Genomic DNA, 24,261 nt, shown 5'->3' with positions numbered 1-24,261 from the left:
TGAATTTTCCTCGGTAGGGTGTATGTACTACTGTCACACCCTACCCTTTCTGAAGGGGGAGAACTTCACCCACGGACCCTACGACTGGGGCAGCCTTGGCTGCTGGTATTTATGCTCTGTGACCCCACACATCCCCCCTGTCTTGCCAAAGTGGTAGATATTCTCCCCTCTCCCTCCACTGAGGGCAGCCAATCTTCAAAGCCAATGCCCTATGAGGGGGCCTGACACAAAAAGTTCTGTTATGACGAGGATGAGCTGGGACTAGCAGATTATTCTTCTCAGACATTTAAACTAAGAGACACAGAAGAAAGATGCCAATGTGCCATGGACACCAGAAACTCATGGACGGGGCGCCTGGGTGGCACAGCGGTTAAGCGTCTGCCTTCGGCTCAGGGCGTGATCCCGGCGTTATGGGATCGAGCCCCACATCAGGCTCCTCCGCTGGGAGCCTGCTTTTTCCTCTCCCACTCCCCCTGCTTGTGTTCCCTCTCTCGCTGGCTGTCTCTATCTCTGTCGAATAAATAAATAAAATCTTAAAAAAAAAAAAAAGAAACTCATGGACAATTATTACGGACGAAACAATAATTCTGTTCTCACTACAGACTTACTATATGCCTGGCACTTTTCATTCATCATCTCATTTCATAATAATAATACCAATGACCACAGTAATGGGTAACATTTACTATATGTCAGCTTTACTCTAAGTACTGTACCTGCATTATTTCCTTTAATCCTCATAACGACCATGAGATGGGAACTACCTATTGTCATCAATATTCTGAGATGTGAGAAACAGGCTCGGAGTAATCACATAAATTTGTCTAAAGTCAATCACATACATGCGAGGATTATCTTCATTTTAAGATAAGGAAACTGAGACTGGGAGAGTTGAAGTAAATAGCCACAGGTACTGAGTGAGTAAGTGAAGAGGAGACTCAATCCAGGTGGGTCTGACCCCCAAGGCCACCACTTGGACCGCGGCCCAGCCTGTCATGTGGACCATGAGCATGTGGGGAAGCTGCTGGGGAAAGAGAAGAGAAGAGAGCAGATGCAGCAAAAAGAACCAAAGAAAGGATGGTGACAGAGACGACAAGGCAGTCCGACTTAAGACCAAGCTGCCTCAAGCCCTGGCCCACCTGCTCAGCTTTTCCTGAGCCCCATGCAACTTGTATTTTTCTAACAGGTTCTCTTTTCCCTAAGGGTCCAGGTAACTTGACTGCCTCAGGCTCTAGGAAACCAAAGGAGCTCTCCTTAGAGAAGTGTACACATCATTCTAGGCTTAACATCCCTTCTGTGGGGTGCCTCAGAGCAGCTCCCAAACATGTATTAGGAAAATAACCACCTACCGCATCATAAAACAAGGCCTGGACTGTAAAAGATGGTTGACTTGGGTGAGGGGGTAAGCTGTAATCTAACTTAAAGTAAGCAGAGAATTCAGAATGTTGACCTTCCAGATATACAATAAACGGAGCCCATCACTGCCCCCACCTCAGCAGATTCTACCTTTGTTCCTCTCCTTTTAAGGTGACCTACTGAGTTGTCACAGGAAATTCTTCCTCTGCCCTTGTCAGAGACATAAATAAAGGACAATTCAAACTGCCTACCACTCTGAGCTTTACACTTGCCTGGGATATTTTCCTTTTCAGCTGTTATAAAAAACTTAATATTTTTTACAATGTAATTATCTAAAAAAATAATGAATAATAAAATCAAATTTCATTAAATGATCAGGCTGTCTGATACACACATTACATGCAATATAAACAATTATGAATGGAATATTTTACCTTTTGAGTTGATTCACAGTTAAGTCTTGGCCCAGGCATATCTTTGTTTTATTTTGAAGTTACACTGCGCAGGACTCTCCCCTACACCCTCTAACTGGAAGATCCAGTTGGAATAAAAGAGACCCGGCATTATTTGTCTCATGAGTTAAGCAAACATGAAGTACACACAAGAGTTCAAAATCAAAATTCTGTATGCCTGAAAAGTGCGAGTTGCTCACGGGGGGAGGTAAACTAAGATGAATCTGTTTTGCAACACTACTCTCTCAGACCCACTGAATGCACAATCTTAATAATGTTTCTGGTCAAAAAAGCCTTCTGTATCCTCATATAAGTTGCCCTGCGACACAAAGACCTGAACGCTGAGAAAACAACAAAAAGTAAGAATCTCAAAATCTTTACCTTGTTCATTGTTTCCTCCATTAAGCAGGAGTTCATCATTTTGCCTTTTCAGTTCCGTTATATATTTAAAGGCTTGGTCCAGGATCATATTCTTGCTCTGCCGAAGAGAATTAACCATTTAAAAGTTTCACTGAAGAGTAAGAACTTGCCAGAAGAAACTTCAAGCTTTGGTTTTATCACATATATGTGGTATGTATCTCCCAAAATTAAAACAGGCAACCATATTCAAATGCTGCTACTGTCATTTTCCATTTACTAAGTATTTACTGAGCATTTACTATGTGTCAGGCTCTGTTCTAGGTACTGGAGATATAATAAACAAAACATAAAATTCCTGACCTTCAGGAATATACGTTATATATATATACATATATATATAATATATATATATAATATAAATAATCAGGCAGTGCTAAGTTGCTATGAAGAAAAAATAAAGCAGGGTAAAGAGGAGGCCAGAGAAATGACAGAGGTCACTCTGTCCTATGGACTGAATGTTTGTGCCCCCCTGTAATTCATGTTGAGACCCCGATCCCCGATGTGATGGTATCTGTGGGTGGGCCCTTGGGAGGTAATTAGGTCACGAGGGTAGATCCCTCATGAATGAGATCGGTGCCCTTAGAAGAAAAGACATGAGAGAGGTGATCGCGCTCTCTGTCATTCAAGGACATGACCAGGAAAAGAGCACACACCAGGAAATGAACCAGCTGTCACCCTGACCTTAGACGCTGCAGCCTCCAGAACTGTGAGAAATAAATTTCCATTGTTTAAACCACCCAGTCTATGTTATTTTTCTTATAAGAGCCCAAACTAAGACACTGTCTTATTATCTATTTTGCATGGGGAAGTTGGAGAAGGCCTCTCTTGTAAGACAAAACAAAACTAGAAGGAAGTACAAGAAAGTATGCCCCATGGATATCTGGAGGAAGAGGGGCCAGGTATTAGGATAGGCAAGGGCAAAGGCCCTCAAGCAGGGCTGTGTTTGCACGTCACCGGAGGAACCGTGGTGAGGTGAGCGGAACTACAGTAAAGTACATAGGGGAAGAGTGGTAGGAGAAGAGGCCAGAGAAGGATTTCAAGGCCGTGTAAAGATTTCAGACTTTAATATTATTCTTTACTCTATGAACAATTGTTAAAAATAAAAACATAGTAAGTGGCACTCCTTTTAGCTCTAGTTCTTTAGACCATATTCAAAAGGCAATTGCCATAAAGTTACCCAAATATCTTTCCAGAATTATCCTATGCTGATACCTGGATCTGTTTATCTATCTTAAAAAAAAAAAAAGATAGAAGGATACTATAAACAGTATATCACATTGTTCTTTCTTATTTAAAAATATATCTTGGAGATATATAAAGTTTAGATATCTATCTTATACTTTCTAAGGGCTGAATTTATTTTATGTTTGAGTCCATTACGGACAACTATTTAAGCTGTATCAGAGGCATTTTGGTTCTTTATTTTTCAGCTATTAAAAATGTTGCAGTGAATGTTTAATTTCTATTCCAGTATGTATATTATTAAATATCCCCAGTACTTTATCAGAGAGCTCTTTTCAGGTAGGAATCAGTGATTTAGGGCTTTGGGTTCACAAAGTTACAAGTCACAAAGTCCCAACAGAGACCCAATATAATCTTGGAAACATTTTACTCTAGAGAGAAAAAGTAAGTACTGTCCTTTCTTAAAGCAAGAGTTGAGACAAAGGCAGAACCTGACAGTGCCCACCTACTGCCTCTCTGCTGCAGACGGGGCTGAGGACACGTAGCAACAGTGAAGAGAATCTGAATCTACTGGCTTCTGGGAGCCAGATACTGACTTTCATTGCACACTCTACGACACCAAGGAAGTGAAATGACTATGGCTTCCTTTCAGAGAAACTTGTAGGAATGACGACCAAGAGCAGGAAAATAAGATATTACTGGGCAAACACCAATATTTCCTGAAAAGCTACTGTACTTTGAGAGGTGGAGAAAGAAAAGCAATCAGAAGACATAGTTCCTGTGCTTAAATTTACTATCATGTTAAGGAAACTCAAAGTACATTAAAACGCACACACACACAAATGAAAAAACACACCTATGCAAGACTAAGTACCATCCTGCAGAAGAGAATGAAAAGAAACTGAAGCGTAAGACCAAGGGAGATGGTGTTGAGAAGTGAGCAAATCGATCTGGCCCTCTAAAAGCTTGGGGAGGTTCAGGACTGGGAAGCTCCGGCTACCACAAAAGGTGGGGTGAGGTATGGGGTTAAACTGAGGGGACTGGTAGAACGACTCTTCTTATGCAGTAATAAACATTAACAACCCCCCCCAACACACACATCCTACGCAGCTGGATGACTTCCCCTTCCTGCCCCAACTGCAGGAGACAAGTTCATTTTCTGTGAAATCTGAACCAGAGAATTTTGGCCTCAGGGATGCTTGGCATAGAAGTAGACAAGATGAGGCAACTCAGTGAAGACAGGAGGGTAAAGTAAAATTCTGCCTCCTAAAGCATAAGACTCTCCAGCACCCTTTCCCTGACCCAGCTCCCAGAATATGGCAACCAGCCTTATACACCTCTTCCCACCCTATCCACTCCTAGACAGGGGGCTGTAGGGTTCTTCTCTGGAAAATAAAAGTTAATAGCTATTCCCAAAATTAAACAAGCTATCAATATTGATATTTTTTAGTGCCACAAAAACAATAACGCTAGCTCACCACCTCATCACTCAATAGTTAGGGCACCAAAAGTTAAGCCTATTCAATCGGCTTTTTAACGCCTCATTCTCAAATATGAGAAAACAGCTAAGTATCATTAAACATTTAAGGAAAGTCTTCAAAATGAAAGACAAAAAATCAAAACAAAGGGGGGAAAAAGAAAATCAGAAGAAACAAAGACAAGAAGAAAAAAAATTTTTTTAAACCTATATGACATTCTCAGAGATGACATGGTAATTATATTTATGAACCAAACATGTTCTATGAAAAAGAACAAAGAGAATAAGAAAAAGACTCTTGAAAATTAAAAGTATGAGAGCTGAAATTAAAAACGAAGAGTTGGAAAAGACCAATCAACTGAGACTGAAGAAGGGCAGAAGTTTCCAGAAGTCAAGTCTCAAAGGAAAAAGAGAAAATAGAAATTATGTGTTACACTTGACTATGTAGAAACTCTAAAAAGACTGTTGAAAGTGTGGAAAGAATTAAAGATACGTATAGAGAGAGATGGGCCTCTTGATCTCAGGGTTGTGAGTTCAAGCCCCATGTTGGGTGTAGAGCTTACTTAAAAATAAAAAATAAATGTAAAAAAATTTAAACAAATAAATAACAAGATCGGTATATAAACAGTTAAGCAAACGAAAAACGAGGCAATTATTAATCCAAAAAATACAAAAGTTACATATAAGACAAAATATAATAATAGTACTCCTTGGTCTACCATAAACAATATTTTCAGTCTAAAAAACAAAAAACTGAACACCAATTTCATCAAAAATTGGGGTAGAATTATATTGGGAGGATTAGATAAGGCGAAGCCAAGAGAAAAGAATAAGAAGTCAAGAGATAAAATCTAAAATAGAAAAATTAACATAAAGTAATATAAGCTTATTATTTCAAAATATAAAGGTGAATTCCAGAAGAAACGGTTGAGAATGCCTTTAAGTTGTTGTACTGGACTTGGGAAGCAAGTAGGCCAGAGACTAATTTTGTTTTAAGCTTTTTAGTGCTATTTGTTATGTTTATATATTAATTTTCACATATATTAATTTAATTAAAAATTAACCAAAAAGGCTAACACAAATTATGATATCCCATTATGATGAAACATTATATAACCATGAAAAAGAAATGAGATCATATGAGGAAAGGTATCTATAACTAAAAGTGTACTATATGCCAGTGAGTGAAAATGACAAGGCAGGTTATAAAACAGCACTCAGTGTGTGTGTGTGTGTGTGTGTGTGTGTGTGTGTGTGTGTAATCGTAAAGCAAGGTCTGAAGAGATGTGTAACAACATTTGTAATAGTAGTTGTAACTTGGGAGTAGGATGTCAATTTATTTTTCAAATTTTTTATGCCTTCCATACTGTTTCCACTCTGTTTTGTTTTGTTTTCGGTAAGCACATTTTATCCTCATTATCAAAGGAAACAAAAAGCTATCTTCATGAGGGAAAACGGTCACCTTTAATAAGCTGAGATTTATGTACCACTGGAGGTTGACAGGAGAATAAAATACAGATCTTTGGAAGATTCTAGGTAAGAATTTAAAGACAAAAAACATGATTGGCAGAAAATAAAAGAAATGCCTGGTAAATACAATAGCACATAAATAAATGTAATCAAGGGACTGAATAATTCAAGATCTTAAAGATGTAGAAATTATATGGTCCATCTGATCATGCAGAACACTCTATTAGAAGACTGCTGTAAGTATGGGGAAATTTAAAGATGGATATATAGAAAATTAAGCAAATGAAAAACAATGAGGCAATTAACTATATACCATAAACGACAGGAAACAAAAATAATCTGTCTGAATAAAGAAACAACTTAGGGAGTTATCTGTTCACAAGTAATGAATGAAAATATGAGTGGACTTCTTACCTGCTTCAGGGCAGGGGAACATGGGATCAGCTCTCCTATCCTGTTTATTCCGGCATTGATTTTCTTCTTTCTATGCCTCTCCACTAGACAGGGGGGAAAATCCATTTATCAAACCTTATGGTACCACTGCCAAAGTCTGTTATTCTCCCTGGGTAAAGAAATTTTAGGTAACGAAATCCCTAACAAAATTTTATCAAACAGTATCTACTGAAGACAACTACAATTAGATTTCTAAGAACGTCATATTTTAAGTCTAGTCTCACAGAAATTGATATAAGTAGTACTTCTATTAACATTTTAAAAATGTGATCTATAATAATTAAATTCAAACTATAAACAAAAGTTGGTAATATTACGTCACTGTTAAGGCCATTATTACGTTTCAAGTAATGACTAGAGATTTTAACTAAAATTTAAGAAGCCACTAACAAGCTAAGTTACTAAACAGCTGCCTTTTCATATAGGCAAATGAGACCTACTTAGATTACAGAACCTTAAAACACCTTTTAGTATGACTAGAAGGCATTTTTCGAATAGAACAGCTATTATGACTTAAAATTTCTATGGAGTCTGGTCTATTCACTTTGGCCACATAGGACTTTTCCCATCTAAGAAACTGAGCAACCAACAACATCTCAATCAAATTAACTGAGAAATACTCCAGGCTTACATGCTACAACTTTAAAGATCATATGGGAGGGTCAAGAGGGCACAAGATGATCTAAATAATTTCAACAAGACACTGTAAGTAGAAACATTAGTCTTGGCTATTTTCTGTCAGAAAGGTTTCTGAAACTTTCCTTTCTAACAAGATTCCAGTATTTCTAAGAGGATGTCTTTCAGATTGACCATAAGAGCAGGTCTTTGTTTTGTAAAATACATACTTTTTGCTTCATAGTCTAGCAGTAAAGATATCTTTTTAATGACATCTAATTACTCTCTCAAAATAAAATACTAACAGTACATATTTATGACACCATGTGAGTTAATTCCAATAAAAATATTTAGTTCCCATGGCCAAAAAAGTTTGGATTTAATTCATTTGGCCAAAGAAGGCAAAGCAATACAGTATAACTAACTTTTCTTTGTAATTCTTTAAACAATAGTATTTGTTCTCACCTACGAGTGAATCTTTAAATGTGTGGAGGTGAAATAAAACAAAAAAACAAAAACAACAAACCAACAACATTAAGACTCTTTAGCCACAGTGATAAAGGGGAATTCAAAGGCAGGAAATTCCGATTTTGGGGAGCAGCAATATTCCACCAGTGTTCACCACCCCTTTCCATAGACAAAAATCCCCCCAGGGTTCTTTCCTTAAGGAAAGGAAGGTATCATTTACAGAGTAATAGATATTAACTTCTAAAATATTTTGTCTGAGATCTGGACTGTAGCCCCTGAAAAATAAAATGTTATAAAATGTACCAAATTGTAAACGTACACACAATTAGTTCTATAAATGTTTATCCAGCGTTGGCCTATAATTTTGAAATTTGAGGTAAAACCAAATATTTATTTTCTACATTTCTTCCTATAATTGAGGACTCCACAACTTCATTTAAGATCTTTCACATTTCAAGGACCTTTAAGATCTACAGCCTGCTGCTCATCTCTTCCCTACTCCTCTAGGCAGCCACCCCCTCTGGAATTTCTGCAAAGGCACATACTCTTTATTCCATTTGGGAGAGGTAGAGCTGGACTTCCTCAGTGAGTGAAATCACTTAAACCATTAGTTCCGGGAGCATATTAATCCTTAAATTATCTAAATAGACAATGAATCAAAAGATGATTAGCAAGCCATCTTCATGAGACTTGAGGCGTTCTGTCAATTAAACAGTAAAGGAACAAAAAAGTAAGGAACAGGGGAGCCTAGGTGGCTCAGTAAGTTGAGCATCTGCCTTCAGCTCGGGTCATGATCTTGGGGTCCTGGGATCGAGCCCACATCGAGCCCGGCATCAGGCTCCCTGCTCAGCAGGGAATCTGCTTCTCCCTCTGCTCCTCACCCTCACCCATGCTCTCTTACTCTCAAAGAAATAAATAAAATATTAAAAAAAAAAAAAGGTAAGGAAGATTTTCCTAAAACATAATGAATAATGATGCTATGCTTACTTATAACATAAAAACTTACAATCAACTACAGAATAATTTCATTTTGAATGACAGTGCTAACAAATAAAATTGAAATTGTTTCTACCTGCATTATGTGTCTCCCGGTTTTTCTTTCTGAAACAAAAAGTGCAGATAAAAAAAACATGAAAATAATGGGAAAACATTTTTACCACTTTATATTTTGAGAACAATAAGAATTAATTTTATGAATTTGTATTTGTTGTATCAGCAAGAAACCATCTGAAGAAACATTTTCTTAATATATATTATGGTATGAAAACCTACCTGCAGATACAGCGATATAAACTTAGAATCTACAATTTCTAAAAGTAACTATAATTCTCTATTCTTCCATACCCAGAAGTCATTGGTTGGGAAGTAAATCAATCACTGAAAAAACCTTAACTATTCGTAAAATGTAATTAAAGAGCTAGTCAGCTCTCAAAGTGATATGCCAAGTAGGTGACTTCTGGTGTCTGCCCTGGTGCCCGGCAAGGGGTGCCATGAACGTGTAAGGGATACAAGCAACAGGAGAGAGGAAACTTTTAATCCCCAGGGAGAACAGCATGGCAGCCATCAGCACCCATGCACAGACCACTGATACTGGAGCCACCTTTTGCATTTGTGTGCCTAAAAGCTAATTTCCTAAAACCACTGGCTTTCCCTTTCATGTACAAACGCTAGCATTCTCTAATAGCTATTTGGTAAGGAAAGAGAATGGGGATTTTAGTATTAATGAAAGCACTGGGAATGCAATTCTAAGCAGAAACACTGCCCAAAATGCTAGCAGTTCAGAAGGGGGCTTATACAAAGAACAGCAATAATACTGTACTGATGTGCATATTGTAATGTCACAAAATTGTAATGTCACAAGATGTCCATTCAAACTGACTTCAGCCTAAATGAACTTACGATCTACAAAGTAATGCTGTTTGCAAGTAAAAATTTCAGGAGAAAGTAAACATTTAACACAGATTTGGTATTATACAATCTTAATTACTGATTGACAGTCTTACTTGTTAACGCTTTAATAAAATAAGGAGGACAGGTAAACTTTAGCTATATACTCCTTTCTGTAAATCTGTATTTATTTATCCACACATATTTCTGAAGCACCCAAATGAAAGTTCCACATTTTCCAGGCACCCAAATGAAACTTCCCAGAGGACTACCTATTTAGCAAAGTAGGGACTAATCCTGCTTCTTATCTGCCCAAACTATATTATTTTTGGACTGAGGTTACATACCTGTGCTGCTTCTTTGTAGGAGTCTCATTCTCTGTCATTTCTGGCATGATTACAGTGATAGGAACCTACAAAGCATAGAAAGACACACCAGAAAGTTTAAAGTTAGTATGTTAGAGAAATTGATTCATAGCAATTTGGTTTGAATTCCAAAATGCTAAAAAACAAAAGTGACATTATGGAAAAGCACTGTCTTAGCTGTCATGGATAGAAAAAGGTATAAGAAAGGTATAAGAAAACAAGACAAAAAAAAATTATAACTAGCAGATGGAGAGCATGGTGAATGTGAAATGTGAGGTACAGCCAGAAAGTGCTTGAGAGGACTGGAGTAGAGAAAGATCACTGATGGGCCTGGAAATCTAGAAAGGCTTAAAGGTGGTGTGGATTTGAGCAAGACCTGGAAAGACAGGTAAAACATATTTGACTTGGGAGAGTATGTTCTTTGTTCATGGTACTGTTTGAAGTGTTCTGCAAAATTTAAACTAGAACAATGGTCCTCCTCTCTAAACACAGAAAAAGCAAAAGTGACAAGTGCACAAACATGTAATATTCCATACACGGAAGCAACCACTCACTCAACTCATTCACTCATTTGCCAGCCTTCTCTCAAACTGCTAGAAGTCTTATGTTATCACTCGAGAGTCATTAAAATCTGGATAGGAGTATGAAAATTCTACTTATATTTAAAATATCAGAATGCTAAAGAATATACACAGTATAGAGAAATACGTTCATATGCCAAAAAAAAAAAAAAAAAAGCCTGAAAGCAAATACATGAAGATATTAGTTAGTCATAGTCAGGTAAGGTCAGCAATATAGGTGATTTCTTTCTCTTCTCTGATTTTCAAAAAATTTCATAATGAAAACCTTAATGCTTCTAAGTCTCGGGGACTGACGGCCTTTCAAAAGCGGTCTGCCCAGCTGGGATACCTGTTCCGGTACACTGGAGGGGGTGCAAGTGCAGTTTCCCATTTCCTGAGTGTGGATCAGAAGTCAGAAAGCATGAGTTTAGGGGCGCCTGGCTGGTTAAGTGTCCAGGTCTTGATTTTGGCTCAGGCCATGATCTCAGGGTCGTGAGATGGAGCCCACATAGGCCCCATGCTAGGCGAGGAGCCTGCTTGGGATTCTCCTTCTCCCTCTGCCCTCCCCCCAAAGTATGTATGTGCACGCATGTGCTCGAAGAGAAGGGAGAGGGGAGGGGAGAGGAGGGGAAGGGAGAGGAGGGGAGGGGAGGGGAGGGGAGGGGAGGGGAGGGGAGGGGAGGGAAGGGGAGGAGAAAGCAAGCATGAGTTTAAAATCTAGTTCTGCCATTTCCTAGCTGTGAGGTCCTGGGCAAGCTAGATAGCCTCTTGGAACCTCAGATGTTTCGTCTCCAAAGTGGATCATAATCAAAGCATCTGGACCACTGGGTTATTTTGAGAAAGGAATGAAAAATGCAGGGGGAACACAGCAGCACAGTGCCTAGCAGCAAAAAGAATTCAACCAATATTAGCCATGAATAATAATGAAGGTACTTCAGGTTGGGCTGAAGCCCTGGAAAGGTGGAAGAAGGGTCCAGGGAAATAAGTAGAAGTGAATGCTGACAAGGTAACGACAGGAAGTACTGGCGGAAACAGCCTGCGGAGAAATGTGCATTCAAGACCCATTTCCAGCCGCTGATTCCACCTTCTCCCTAACATCAGTGATGGCACACATCAGCTTCAAGCAACACACTCACATTAGATAACCACATAATGACAATTTGGGACATGTGAGTAAATAAAGAAATCCCTGTCACCTTTCTCACCCAAGGGCTTGCAGAATTTCTTCACTTTTGATTCCTGGCTTCCAACGCCTCCCGTTTCTGATCCAAATCTATCATCTTCTGCCAGAAGATGGTCTATAAGTTATGTTTTCTTCTTACTACACAAGAGAAAAATCAATGAGTGTTTATAGTTGCTAGGTTTCCCTTAGCAGCATGTGAAACGACCAGCAACCTCTGGCACATAGGCAGATTTTTAGTGGCATACAGAAGACCCCTAATTCTCCTCACTGTCCCTCAAGTTCTTACTTTCCTCCACCCAGGTCTTACACTAAGATCTGCCCTCAATTCTAAAATTATCTTCCCTCAATCTCCTACTTCCCTCTCCTCTCTGGTGCCAGTGACTGAGAACTTACTCAAGGGTCGCCCCCAAGGGCAGCGACACTAGAAGACAGCCTTCAGGCCTGTGTATCATATATGCTCTCAAACATGTAGATTTGGGGGCTTTTTTCCAAAGGAGAAGCGATGGGTAGGGGCCCGGAGTCTGTATTTTCAACAACGTACTAGTTAAAAACCACAAATTGTCAGCCCATCTCTAAATCATCGAATCAGTCTCTAAGGGAGGAATTCCAATCTTTAAGGGAGGAGTCTGAAATTTAATGAATGCCCCCAGGGGATTCTTATCAGGAACTTTTAGAAAGGCAAGCAGGTATCTTAAGTTGGTGGAATTTCAGGCATCTGACTGATAGCCTATTGTAGGAGAGATTACTTGGGATACAGCAAGACAGCTGGACATACAATTTCACCTATAAACCCGTAAGGTCAGATTTCCCATGTATCCGTAAGTCAGCATTTGGTCATTAATGTCACAGTGTCTGTTGTTCCTCTGGAGCAGGTTTGAAAGTCTGCAGATTCATGTTCCAATCAAGATACATGAAGTAAAAGTTCCAATCTTCTAAACATTTAGAATCTTAAAGTAAATGATGCTAGAGGCCTATCACGTTAAGTAAACATATTCATTGTATGGGGGCAGGGGTGAGAGGCAGGGTTTAACTGAAAGAGGTATATCATGCAGGTTACCAAATGTCACTATAAATATCCGTCTCAAACCACATCTTAACCAATTCAGTTACATCGATCCATGCACAACTGTTTCCATATGCTACTCCTGATATTAAAACTGATTCCTCACATATAAAAAGAACACTTATCGAAATAATAAGCTATATAATATCATCATGAATCCTTGTCCACCGATTCATTAACCTACTAAGGAAATGTTACTTTTACAAATATACCTTTTAAAATATTTAAAGTGCCATGAATTTTTAAGGAAAAATTTCAAAATGTTACATTAGTAACCCATGAATTACTATTTTTCATGGTAAGAAAGAATTATTTCTAAAATCAGACAAATCCAATGGTTCTCAAAGTGTGGTTTTGAGATCACTTGCATCAAAATCACAAATTTTAAAAGTGCTTTTGACTCCTGCAGTAACACTTACATATAGTAAAATGCACCAATCTTAAGTGTAACATTCAGTGAGTTCTGACTAATGCACACACCTGTGTGACTGAACCCCTATCAAGGTACAGAACGTTATGACCAGAGAACGTTCTCATGACCCTTTCCAATCAATACTCCCACAGAGGCAACCAGTGTTCTCCTTTTTTTCACCACTGAACCTTATAATGCATTAACTGAGAACTCTGTTGGGCCAAGCTTTCACTCTGCATAATGTTTCTGAAATTCATCCAGTAGTTTGTCCCTTTTTATTGCTGAGTACCACTGTATAACTATGTGGGAGTTTATAGTTCAGTTTGTTTGTTCATTTTTCTGTTGATGAACACCTGGCCTGTTCCTGTGTTTTGGCTACTATGAATAAAGCTGCTATCCATGAACATTCTTCTGTAACGTCTTTCTTTCTGCTGAGTAAATATCTAGGAGTGGAAATGCTTATTATACACCCTGCAGTTCTACTCCTAAGTATCTATCCAAGAGAAATAAAAAAGTATATCCACAAAAAGACTTCTATAAGAACATTTATCACACTCTCCCCAGAGTGACAGTACCGTTGTGCATTCCCACCCAAAATGTAAGAGTTCTGGTTGCTCCATATCCTTCTAAGATTTTTTTTAAGATTTTATTTGTTTATTTGACAGAGAGAGACAGCCAGCGAGAGAGGGAACACAGGCAGGGGGAGTGGGAGAGGAAGAAGCAGGCTCCCAGCGGAGGAGCCTGATGTGGGGCTCGATCCCAGACCGCCAGGATCCATATCCTTCTAACATTGGGTTTGTCTGCCTATTGATTTCAACCATTCTGGTGGTTATATAGTAAAATCTCATTATAGTTTACTTCTCATTTCCTGGATGACTGATAATATTGAGTACTTTTTTATGTGCATATTAAGACCATTCGTAGATCTTATTTTGTCTGCTTATATATTTTTGCCAGTTTTTTAATTGGACCGTTTATCCTTTTATTATTGACTTATAGAAAATCTTCATATATTCTGAGTTCTTATATCTTCTGGATACCTGTCCTTTGTCTGAAATATATTTTGCAAATATTTTCTCCCATTATGTGGTCTACCTATGCATTTTCTTAACTGTGTCTTTCGGTAAGCAAAAGTTCTTGATGAAGTAAAACTTACCAATGTTTAATTTATGATGATTCCTTTTATGGCCTGTCTGAGAAATCTTTACTAATCCCCAAGATATTCTCCTACAATTGTTTCTATAAGGTTTATGATACTGTCATATTCAATGATCCATACTATGTAAGGCAGGAGGTAGGGGTTAAAGTTCATTTTTTTCCCCATATGGATAGTTAGTTGTTCCAACATCATTTGTTGAAAAGATTTCCTTTCCTCAATGGTACCTTTGTTAAAAATCAAATGTCCGTATCAGTGAAGTTCCATTTCTAGGCTCTCTGTTCCTTTGCTCTCTCTTCTGAGCTATCCTTATGCTACTATCACACAGTACTGACTAAGCATCTGTCTAAAATAGAGATTCCTCTGTCCCAACCCAGACCTACTGAATAGGAATCTTAGAAAGGACAAGTCCAGAAATATGATGTTCTTTTTTTTTTTTTTTTTAAAGATTTTATTTGACAGAGAGACAGCCAGCGAGAGAGGGAACACAAGCAGGGGGAGTGGGAGAGGAAGAAGCAGGCTCATAGCGGAGGAGCCTGATGTGGGGCTCGATCCCATAACGCCGGGATCACGCCCTGAGCCGAAGGCAGACGCTTAACCGCTGTGCCACCCAGGCGCCCCAGAAATATGATGTTCTAACAAGCTTCCTAGTTGATTTTTCTGCACTGTAAAGTTTGAGAAGTGCATTACTTTAATACTGTTCCTCTAAAACTGATACAAATCAATGAGCTCACAAACCAATGAGTCCACATGGGAAGAACAGTGAGCCTGGAATTAGGAAAATGAGCTTTTATTCTAGATTTGCTACTCAAAAGCTAGGTATCATTTTATTTATCACAACTTAAGGCCAAGTTTCTTCACATGTAAAACAAGAGGGTAGGACTAGATCCAATCATTCAGGTATGGATTGAGTGCCCACACTGCCTAGGAATTACATATATAAAGATGAAAAAGGCAAGTCTTCCCTCAAGAAGAACACAGTCTACATCAGGGCTATCCAAAAGAACTTTGTTTAGTAGAAAAAAATCTCTATGTGTGCTGTTCATATGGTCACCGTTCGTCACATGTCGGTATTAAATGCTTGAAATGCGGCTAGTGAGACCATGTAATTAACTTTTAATTTTATAAATTTTAAGTAATTTAAATTAAATAGTTACATGTGGCTACTGGTTACCATACTGGGCAGCACAGGGAATTTTAAAAATAATCTTAAAAAGATGAATTTAAAAATCGGTTAATGAATGTCAACTTCCTAGTTCTGCTATTGTCCTACAGCTATATGTCACTACTAGGGGAAAGTACATCAGTAGTACATGGGTTCAGCAGTACATAGCATTTTTGTAACCTTGTTTGAGTCTACAATCATTTTAAAATAAAAAGTTTTAAAAAAGTGATTTAAAAAAATGGTAAATTCCACATACATAAAAAAGTCTTGAGAATCTGAGAACTGCACCAAAAATATACAAAATATGGGAGGAAGGGAAGGTGCAGGAGGTGCAGAGAGAAAAGAAAACTTGGACTAGACTGTGAAGGAATTTTCTGTGCCTAATAAGTATGTTCAGCTTTTATCTCAAGATCAGTGGTTGTCAGATCAGTGCCGGTCTGAAACAAAGTTCCCCTGGTCTATAGCAAAATGAAAAAAAGTACAATGAAGTAAGATTTATTTTCTTTTTTATTGATATGTAACTTACATACAATAAGCCATTAATTTAAGTTCACTGCTCAATGAATTTATATATGTGAAAACACCCATGTAACCACCACTCAGATGAAGATACAGAACATTATCACGAAAGGCTCTCAAAGTCCCTGCCACTTAATCCCTTGAAACTTCTTTCAAAAATATACATTCAAAGAAGAATATATATTTCCAAGGAAGACAAACAAATGACCAACAAGTACATAAAAAGGTGTTCAACATCATTAATCATTAGGGAAATGCAAATCAAAACCATAATGAGATCTCACCTCACACCTGTTAGAATAGCTATTCCCAAAAAGGCAAAAGATAAAAAGTGCTGGTAAAGATATGGAGAAAAGGGAACCCTTGTACACAACAGGTGAGAATGTAAACTGGTACAGCCATTATGGAAAACAGTATGGAGGTTCCTCAAAAATTAAAGATAGAAGTACCATATGACCCAACAATCCCACTTCTGGATACAGAGGAAATGAAAACACTATCTGTAATCCCATGTTCACGGCAGCATTATTCACAACAACCAAGACACGCAAACAACCTAAGGGTCCATCGATGGGTGAATGGGTAAAGAAAATGTGACACACACATATATACAATGAAATATATATATTTACATCTACATACATATACACATGTATATATTTTATACACATATATATATATACATAATGGAATACTATTCGGCCTTTAAAAAAGAAGGAAATCCTGATATTTGTGACATGAATCAACCTGGAGGACAGTATGTTAAGTGAAATAAGCCAGATATAGAAAGACAAATACTGTATAATCACACTTACATGTGGAAACTAAAAAAGTTGAACTCACAATAATTGAGGATAGAATGGTAAGTGCCAGTGGCTAGGTGATAGGGGAAATGGGAGAGGCTGATCAAGGGCACAGACATTCAGTTATAGGATGAATAAGTTCTGGAGACTTAATGTACAGAATGATGACTGTAGTTAATAACTTATTGTATACTTGCAATTTGAGAGAGAAGATCTTAAAATCTTTTGTTCTTACCAGAAAAAGTAACTATGTGAATGGATGGATATGTTAATTAGTTTGGCCATGGTAATCATTTTACAATGTATATATACATATCAAAACATCTTATTGTATACCTTAAATATATACAATATTTATTTGTCAATCATACCTCAAGAAAGCTGGAAAAAATATATGTTTATATTCAAAAGTGTGCTATTACCTCACACATTGATGGTGGGGATGTAAAATCACTTTGGAAAACAGTTTGGCAGTTCCTCATATAGTCAAAACACAGAGTCACTCTATGACCCAGCAATGCCACCTAGGTACATACCCAAAAGAACTGAAACACATGTTCACACAAAAGCTTGTACATGTACATTTGCTGCAGCAGCACTCATAAGAGCCAGTGAGTCGAAACAAGCCAAATGTCCATGTGAATGATGAATGGATAAGTAAAATGGGCTATGTCCACACAAGGGAATCTTATTCAGCAATACACAGATATGAAGTACTGATACCTGCTATAGCATGGGTAACACTTGAAAATATGTTAAGTGGAAGAAGACGGACACAAAAAGTCACATATTGTATAATTCCACTTATATGAAATGTCCAGAAGCAAAACCATAGAGACAGAAAGTAGTGGCTGCCAGGAGTGGGAGAGGGAATGAAGAGTGATGGCTAATGGGTAGGAGTCTCTTTTGCGGACGATGCTCTAGAATTAGATTGTGGAGATGACTGCACAACTTCGTAAACGTGCTGAAAAGCACTGAATTATATACTTTAAAAGGGTTAGTTTTACGACATATGAATTATATCTTAATAAAAAATATAAATAAAAAATGAAGGGGAAAGCAAAAAATTGTGCTACAAATATAAAAAGTTTGACATCTCCAGATTTAATCAATGCTTTGTTGGCAAACACTTTTTAAAAATTATTTTGAGGCAAATAATTATATAACTATTTGTACACATTATATAACTATTTCATATACATAGCCTCATCTAATATTCACTAATATGTAAAGTAAGTGGCATTAAAATAATTTAGTAATTTGTCCACAGTCACAGTTAATAAATGGTGAGGCAGGATTCTAACTTAATACTAGCTGACTCCAGAGCCCAAGTCCTTAACTATTTTCTTTTTTTTTTTTTTAAAGATTTTATTTATTTATTCGACAGAGATAGAGACAGCCAGCAAGAGAGGGAACACAAGCAGGGGGAGTGGGAGAGCAAGAAGCAGGCTCATAGCGGAGGAGCCTGACGTGGGACTCGATCCCATAACGCCGGGATCACGCCCTGAGCCAAAGGCAGACGCTTAACCGTTGTGCCACCCAGGCGCCCCCCTTAACTATTTTCATAGTGCTTCTCTACCTCCTCCATCCCCTGCAGCAAGCAAGCAAGCAAGCACAGTATGGTACATTTTAACAAAACCATGTCTTCAACTATTATATTCCTCTGTTTCCATTTATATCTTATTATCCTGGACATATGCAGGTGGTAATATCTAGCCCAGAAAACTTATTTTCTCATAAGGCCCCTGCTCAAAGAAAACAAAAACATCAATCAGAAGCCATATGCAAATAAAAAGCAACGTGATTTAGTTTTCTCATAAAACAAAATATTCAAATAATCCTCTTCAGACAGGTGTTAAATGTTTGAAGTAGAATTCTACTGCAGGCACTGTTTAGAAAGACTGTAAAGATAAAAGAGGGCTCACAGTTTTAAAAATTACTACAAAGCTACAGTAACCAAGACAGTGTGGTACTGGAGGAAAGAAAGACACACAGATCAGTGGAATCAAGCTAAGAGCCCAGAAATAAACCCTTACATTTGTGGCCAACTGGTTTTCAACATGGATGCCAAAACCATTCAGTGGGGGAAAGAATACCCGTTCCAACAAATGATGTTGGGGCAATGGGACATTCACATGCAAGAGAATGAAGTTAGACCCCGGCCTCATAACACATACAAAATTTAACTCAGAAAGAATCATATCATAGCTCAACATAATAGTGAATACTTTAAAACTCTTAGATATGAAACCAAAAGCACAAGTGACAAAAGAAAAATATATTTGATTTCAAAATTAAAAATTTTTGTGCTCAGAGGACACCATCAAGAAAATGAAAAAATGGGGTGCCTGGGTGGCTCAGTCGGTGAAGTGTCTGCCTTTGGCTCAGGTCATGATCGCAAGGTCCTGGGATTGAGCCCCGCCATCAGGCTCCCTGACCAGCGGGGAGCCTGCTTCTCCTTCTCTCTGCTGCTCCCCCTGCTTGTGCTCTCTTTGTCAAATAAATAAATAAAATCTTTTTAAAAAGTGAAAAAATAATCCATAGAATGGGAGAAAATATTGACAAATCATGTATCTAATAAGGGGGCTGTACTTAGGCTATGTAAAGAACTCTTACAACTCAGTAATTAAAAGACAACCCAATTTAAAAATGGGCAAAGTATCTGAATAGATGTCTTTCCAAGGAAGATATACAAATGGCCAATAAACACATGAAAAGATGTTCAGCAACATTAGCCATTAGGAAAATATAAGTAAAAACCATGTGGGGGCACCTGGGTGGCTCGGTCTTTGGCTCAGATCATGATCTCAGGGTCCTGGGATGGAGCCCCATATCCGGCTCCCTGCTCAGTGGGGACCCTGCTCCTCCCTCTCTCTCTGTCACTCCCCCCCTGCTTGTACTTTCTCTCGCTTTCTGTCAAATAAATAAAGTCTTTTAAATAAATAAATAAATAAACAAACAAACCATGTGAGATAAGACTTCATATCTGCTAGGATGGCTAAAATAAAAAAAGACAGTCAATAACAAGTGTTAGTGAGGATGTGGGGAAATTGGAGCTCTCATATACTACTGGTGGGATTAAAAATGGTACCACCACTTTGGAACAATTTGGCAGTTCCTCAAAATGTCACAGATAGAGTTAGCATATGAATAAGCATTTCTACTCCTAGATATACTCAAAGATAACTGAAAACAACTGTTCACACACAAAAACTTGTACGTGAATGTTCATAGCAGAAATATTTGTAATATCCAAAAACGGAAACAACCCAAATGTATATCAACTGATGAAGGGATAAATAAATTGTGGTATATTCACACAACAGAATATAACTCAGCAATAAAAAGGAACGAAGTACTGATACATTTTACAGCATGGATGAACTCTGAAAACATGCAATGTGAAAGAAGCCAATCACGGAAGACCTCACATTGTATGATTCCCGTCTACTTTAAATTCTGGAACATGAAAATTTAGAGAGACTGAAAGTAAATTAGTGGTTGCGAGGGTCTGAGGAAGATGAAGAATGTCTGCTAATGGCGGGTAGACGGAGGTGTTTCTTCTTTTTAGGGATGATGAGATGTTCTAAAATTAGATTACGGTGATGGTTGCACAACTCCGCAAATATACTAAAAACCATTAAATTTCACTTTAAACTTTATGGTATGTGAATTGTATCTCAATCACCCTGTTTAAAAAGAAAAAAGAAGAGAAAACTTTTGATGGAAGTCTCTTTGGGTAATTTGAAATTTTCTACCCAGTCATCTTTTTCATCAGTTTATATATGTTTGTTTTCAGCGTAAAATTTTTTGGTTACCAATCATCCCCAATTTTCCTAACACCGAGAAAATGTGTAAAAATAAGTACTAGCATTTATTTAAAAAAAAATTGGTTTAACTGTTCAGGGTCAAATTGTGTTTTCTTTCCACCAAGAAGAAAATTAGCGGTAAAGATTAATTTAAATTGTGTCTTTAGATACAATGAAGAGAAAAACCTAACTCTTATCAATCAAATTTTCAAATTAGAATTAAGAAGACTTAGTTGAGGAATGCCTGGGTGGCTCAGTCGGTTGAGAGTCTGCCTTCCGCTCAGGTCATGATCCTGGGGTCCTGAGATGGAGTCCCACATTGGGCTCCCTGCTCATGGGGAAACTGCTTCTCCCTCTCCCTCTGCCTGCTGCTCCCCCTGCTTATGCTCTCTCTCTCTCTCTCTCTCTCTCTCTCTCTCTCTCTCGCTCTGTCAAGTAAATAAATAAAATCTTTTTAAAAAGGCGGGGGGGGGGGGGGAATGCCTGGGTGGCTCAGCTGGTTAAGCATCTGCCTTTGGCTCAGGTCCTGATCCCAGGGGTCCTGGGATGGAGTCCCACATCGGGCTCCTTGCTCAGCAGGGAAATTGCTTCTCCCTCTCCCTCTGCCTGAGGCTACCCTTGCCCATGCATGCTCTCTCTGTCTCTCTCTGATAAATAAATAAATAAATAAATAAATAAATAAATAAATAAATAAATAAAATGTCTTAGTTGAAAACATTTTATGGCACATTGTTAAACATAATTTGTCCATGGTTTGTGGAAAATCTTTTCAACCCTATACTTAATTCCGTTTTGCTGCTGCTTAATATATTCCTAAGTATTTTAAAATTATTTAAAATGTTTTATGGAATGGCTACACAGGCAGTTTTTAAATGTGTTCTATTTCTTCATCTGAGATCTCTAGTAAATCCTCAGCTCCCTCCAATTAAAATGACTTAACCCACTGAACTAGGGTATGATCCATGGAAATGATAACACAACTAAGCTGGTCTGGGTCACAGCCATTTATATCCCTAGTATAATTATAATAAACGCAATTTTATACTCCCATAACTGCTTATTTAACAATTTTTAACAGTTTTTCCTTATAATAAAAATAATATGTACCTAGAAAACAAAACCAGACATAAAGAAAAAAATGAAACTACTTCCAAACACATCACTTGACCAGAATCCACAAGAATGCCTGTTGATATCCTTATAGATTTCTTCTGGGTTTTTTTCTACATATGCCTGATTTTTAATAAATGTTGGACCATAAGCAATTTTGTATTCTGCGTTTACTTAAGGTGAGCATTTACTTAAGGTAAGTAAAGGTGTCACCTTAAGGTGACAAAATATATTCCTCCTGTCAATCACATCACCATCATGCTTGGTGCTGTCTGTCAGGGTGGTTCCTAAATGCCAACCCAGAGATACTACGACATATATAAGAAAAGGAAATTAATGAAGTCCTGCCACGGAGCTTTCACTGTGAAGCTGAGTCAAACTGTACCTCAAGAACAAGAAATAAGCCAGAGGTTTTAACTGTTTATTTACAAACTATACAAGTAACCAATTTGTATAGGAATTATTTCCAAAGAGTACAGAAATATATAAAGTTAAATGGAAAAGTGACTGGGCTCTACAATCATGCTTTCCAGGAATACCCACTGTAAACAGTCTGGAATTTGTTTGACCCTTTTCTTGTTCTCTTCCATACAAACTACAAACACTCCTAGTGAAGAAATTATAACTAAATTCCATGCATTAAGTTTTTTTAAATTCAGGGCACTTGGGTGGCTCAGTCGGTGGGGCATCCAACTCTTAATTTTGGCTCAGGTCATGATCTCGGGGTTATGGGATTGAGCTCCCCCCTCCTTCAGTCTCCGCACTCAGAGGGAGAGTCTGCTTGAGATTTTCTCTCCGCCTCCCTCTGTCCCTCCCCCACTTCTCTCTAAAATGAATAAATAAATCCTTAAAAAATTCAATTGCAAAGTAATCCGTGCTCTTTGTAAAAATTGTAAACAGCACGTATGTATACGAAGTACCAATGCCCCTCTGCTTTTAACAGTCTGGTGATACCAATTCCATACATTCTCCCTATATAAGTCCAGGCAATTACTTATGTACGTATTAGTAACTGTTACACTGGAAGAACAGGACACTTAAAATGCAAGTACTATAAAATACCTTCCATTGTCAGTTCAAATCTCTGTGGGGTGATCCTGCTCCTTGGATAAAATTCAGGGTGGATCCCATGACTTTACTGATCACAATTACACAATAAAAATCCTCTAGTCATTTTTAGTCACAAACAACCCATTGAGAGTATCTCAGTATGGTTCCTTTGATGCAGGTAATGCCTCTCCCCATACTGTCTCTTTCTCTCCCCCACCCCCACCTTCTGCCTCCGTCCTTAAGGCTCCAGCCTCTTTCTGCTGAGGTAGCCCTGCCCCTGATGGAAGGCCTGTGGCAGAGTGCCCAGACCAGCTCCTCCTGACATACTGTGGACCCATGTCTGGTCCACAGAAACACATACCTCTCTGATGCAACAACTCCTAGAAATTTACCATATAAGTCATATTCATGTGTAAAAGGACATTTATTCAAGGATATTCTTCACAAAATTGTTTCAATTGTACCAAAGGACAAGGAAGCACCCCAAAGGCTCATCAAAAGAATGATTTTTTTTTTTTTAAGGAGAATGATTGGGACACTTAGATGACATAGTCCGTTAGGCGGCTGACTCTTGGTTTCGGCTCAGATGGTGATCTGGGGGTTTTGAGATCAAGCCCTGTGTTGGGCTCCGTGCCCAGTGGGGAGTCTGCTTGGGAGTCAGTCTCTCTTTCTCTCTCTGCCCTTTCCCCCCTCTAAAATAAATAAATAAGTGTGTCTGGGTAGCTCAGTTGACTGAACGTCCAACAACTGGTTTCAGCTCAGGTCATGATCTCAGAGTCACATGATCAAGCCCAGGCTTGATTCTCTTCCTCTTGCCCCTCCCCACCACACAGGCTCTTTCTCTCAAAAACATAAAATCTTTTTAAAAATAATAATAAATAATTTTTTAAAAAAGAATGATTAAATATGTCACAGTATTATTTTGAATCATGTGAAATTGCCCACATTTGACCTTTTCTGCCTCTAGAAACTACAATTTCAGATGGTTCAATCAAAAATAGACTGAATCATAATATCTAAATATTCAATCTAAATATATGTATATGTGTATACATATATATGTATAATATAAATATATGTATATATGTATAATATATATGTATGTGTATATATATATTGTTATAAAATGGGCTGTACTGCATCTCCCCCAAATTCATATGTTTAAGTCTTAAACCCCCGTACTATGGAATGTGACTGTATTTGGAGATAGTCTTTAAAGAGGTAATTAAGTTAAAATGGGTCATTAGGGTGGGCCCTAATCTAGTATGACTGGTGTCCTTATAAGA

The 24,261-nt window shown here is 38.0% G+C and overlaps 1 protein-coding gene across 2 annotated transcripts in view; it reads right to left on the bottom strand.

Annotated features, from left to right (window-relative positions):
- Positions 1–24,261, bottom strand: part of USF3 (upstream transcription factor family member 3) — a 50,721-nt gene that overhangs the window by 12,525 nt on the left and 13,935 nt on the right. Inside the window, exons 2-6 of one of the 2 annotated variants that reach the window (XM_045785161.2) lie at positions 11,902–12,026; positions 10,128–10,192; positions 8,966–8,994; positions 6,772–6,854; positions 2,190–2,286 (exon numbers count right to left, since the gene is read on the bottom strand). In XM_045785161.2, coding sequence (XP_045641117.2) covers positions 2,190–2,286; positions 6,772–6,854; positions 8,966–8,994; positions 10,128–10,174 — 256 coding nt within the window. In that variant the 5' untranslated portion in view covers positions 10,175–10,192; positions 11,902–12,026. The remainder of the gene's footprint in view (positions 1–2,189; positions 2,287–6,771; positions 6,855–8,965; positions 8,995–10,127; positions 10,193–11,901; positions 12,027–24,261) is intronic. The other variant, XM_045785162.2, reaches the window with a different exon arrangement.

The sequence above is a fragment of the Ursus americanus genome, chromosome 4, assembly GCF_024610735.1.
Source record: "Ursus americanus isolate L20-20 chromosome 4, mUrsAme1.1.p, whole genome shotgun sequence".
Classification (NCBI taxonomy): Eukaryota; Metazoa; Chordata; class Mammalia; order Carnivora; family Ursidae; genus Ursus; species Ursus americanus.
This window is presented reverse-complemented; position numbering and strand designations above follow the sequence as displayed.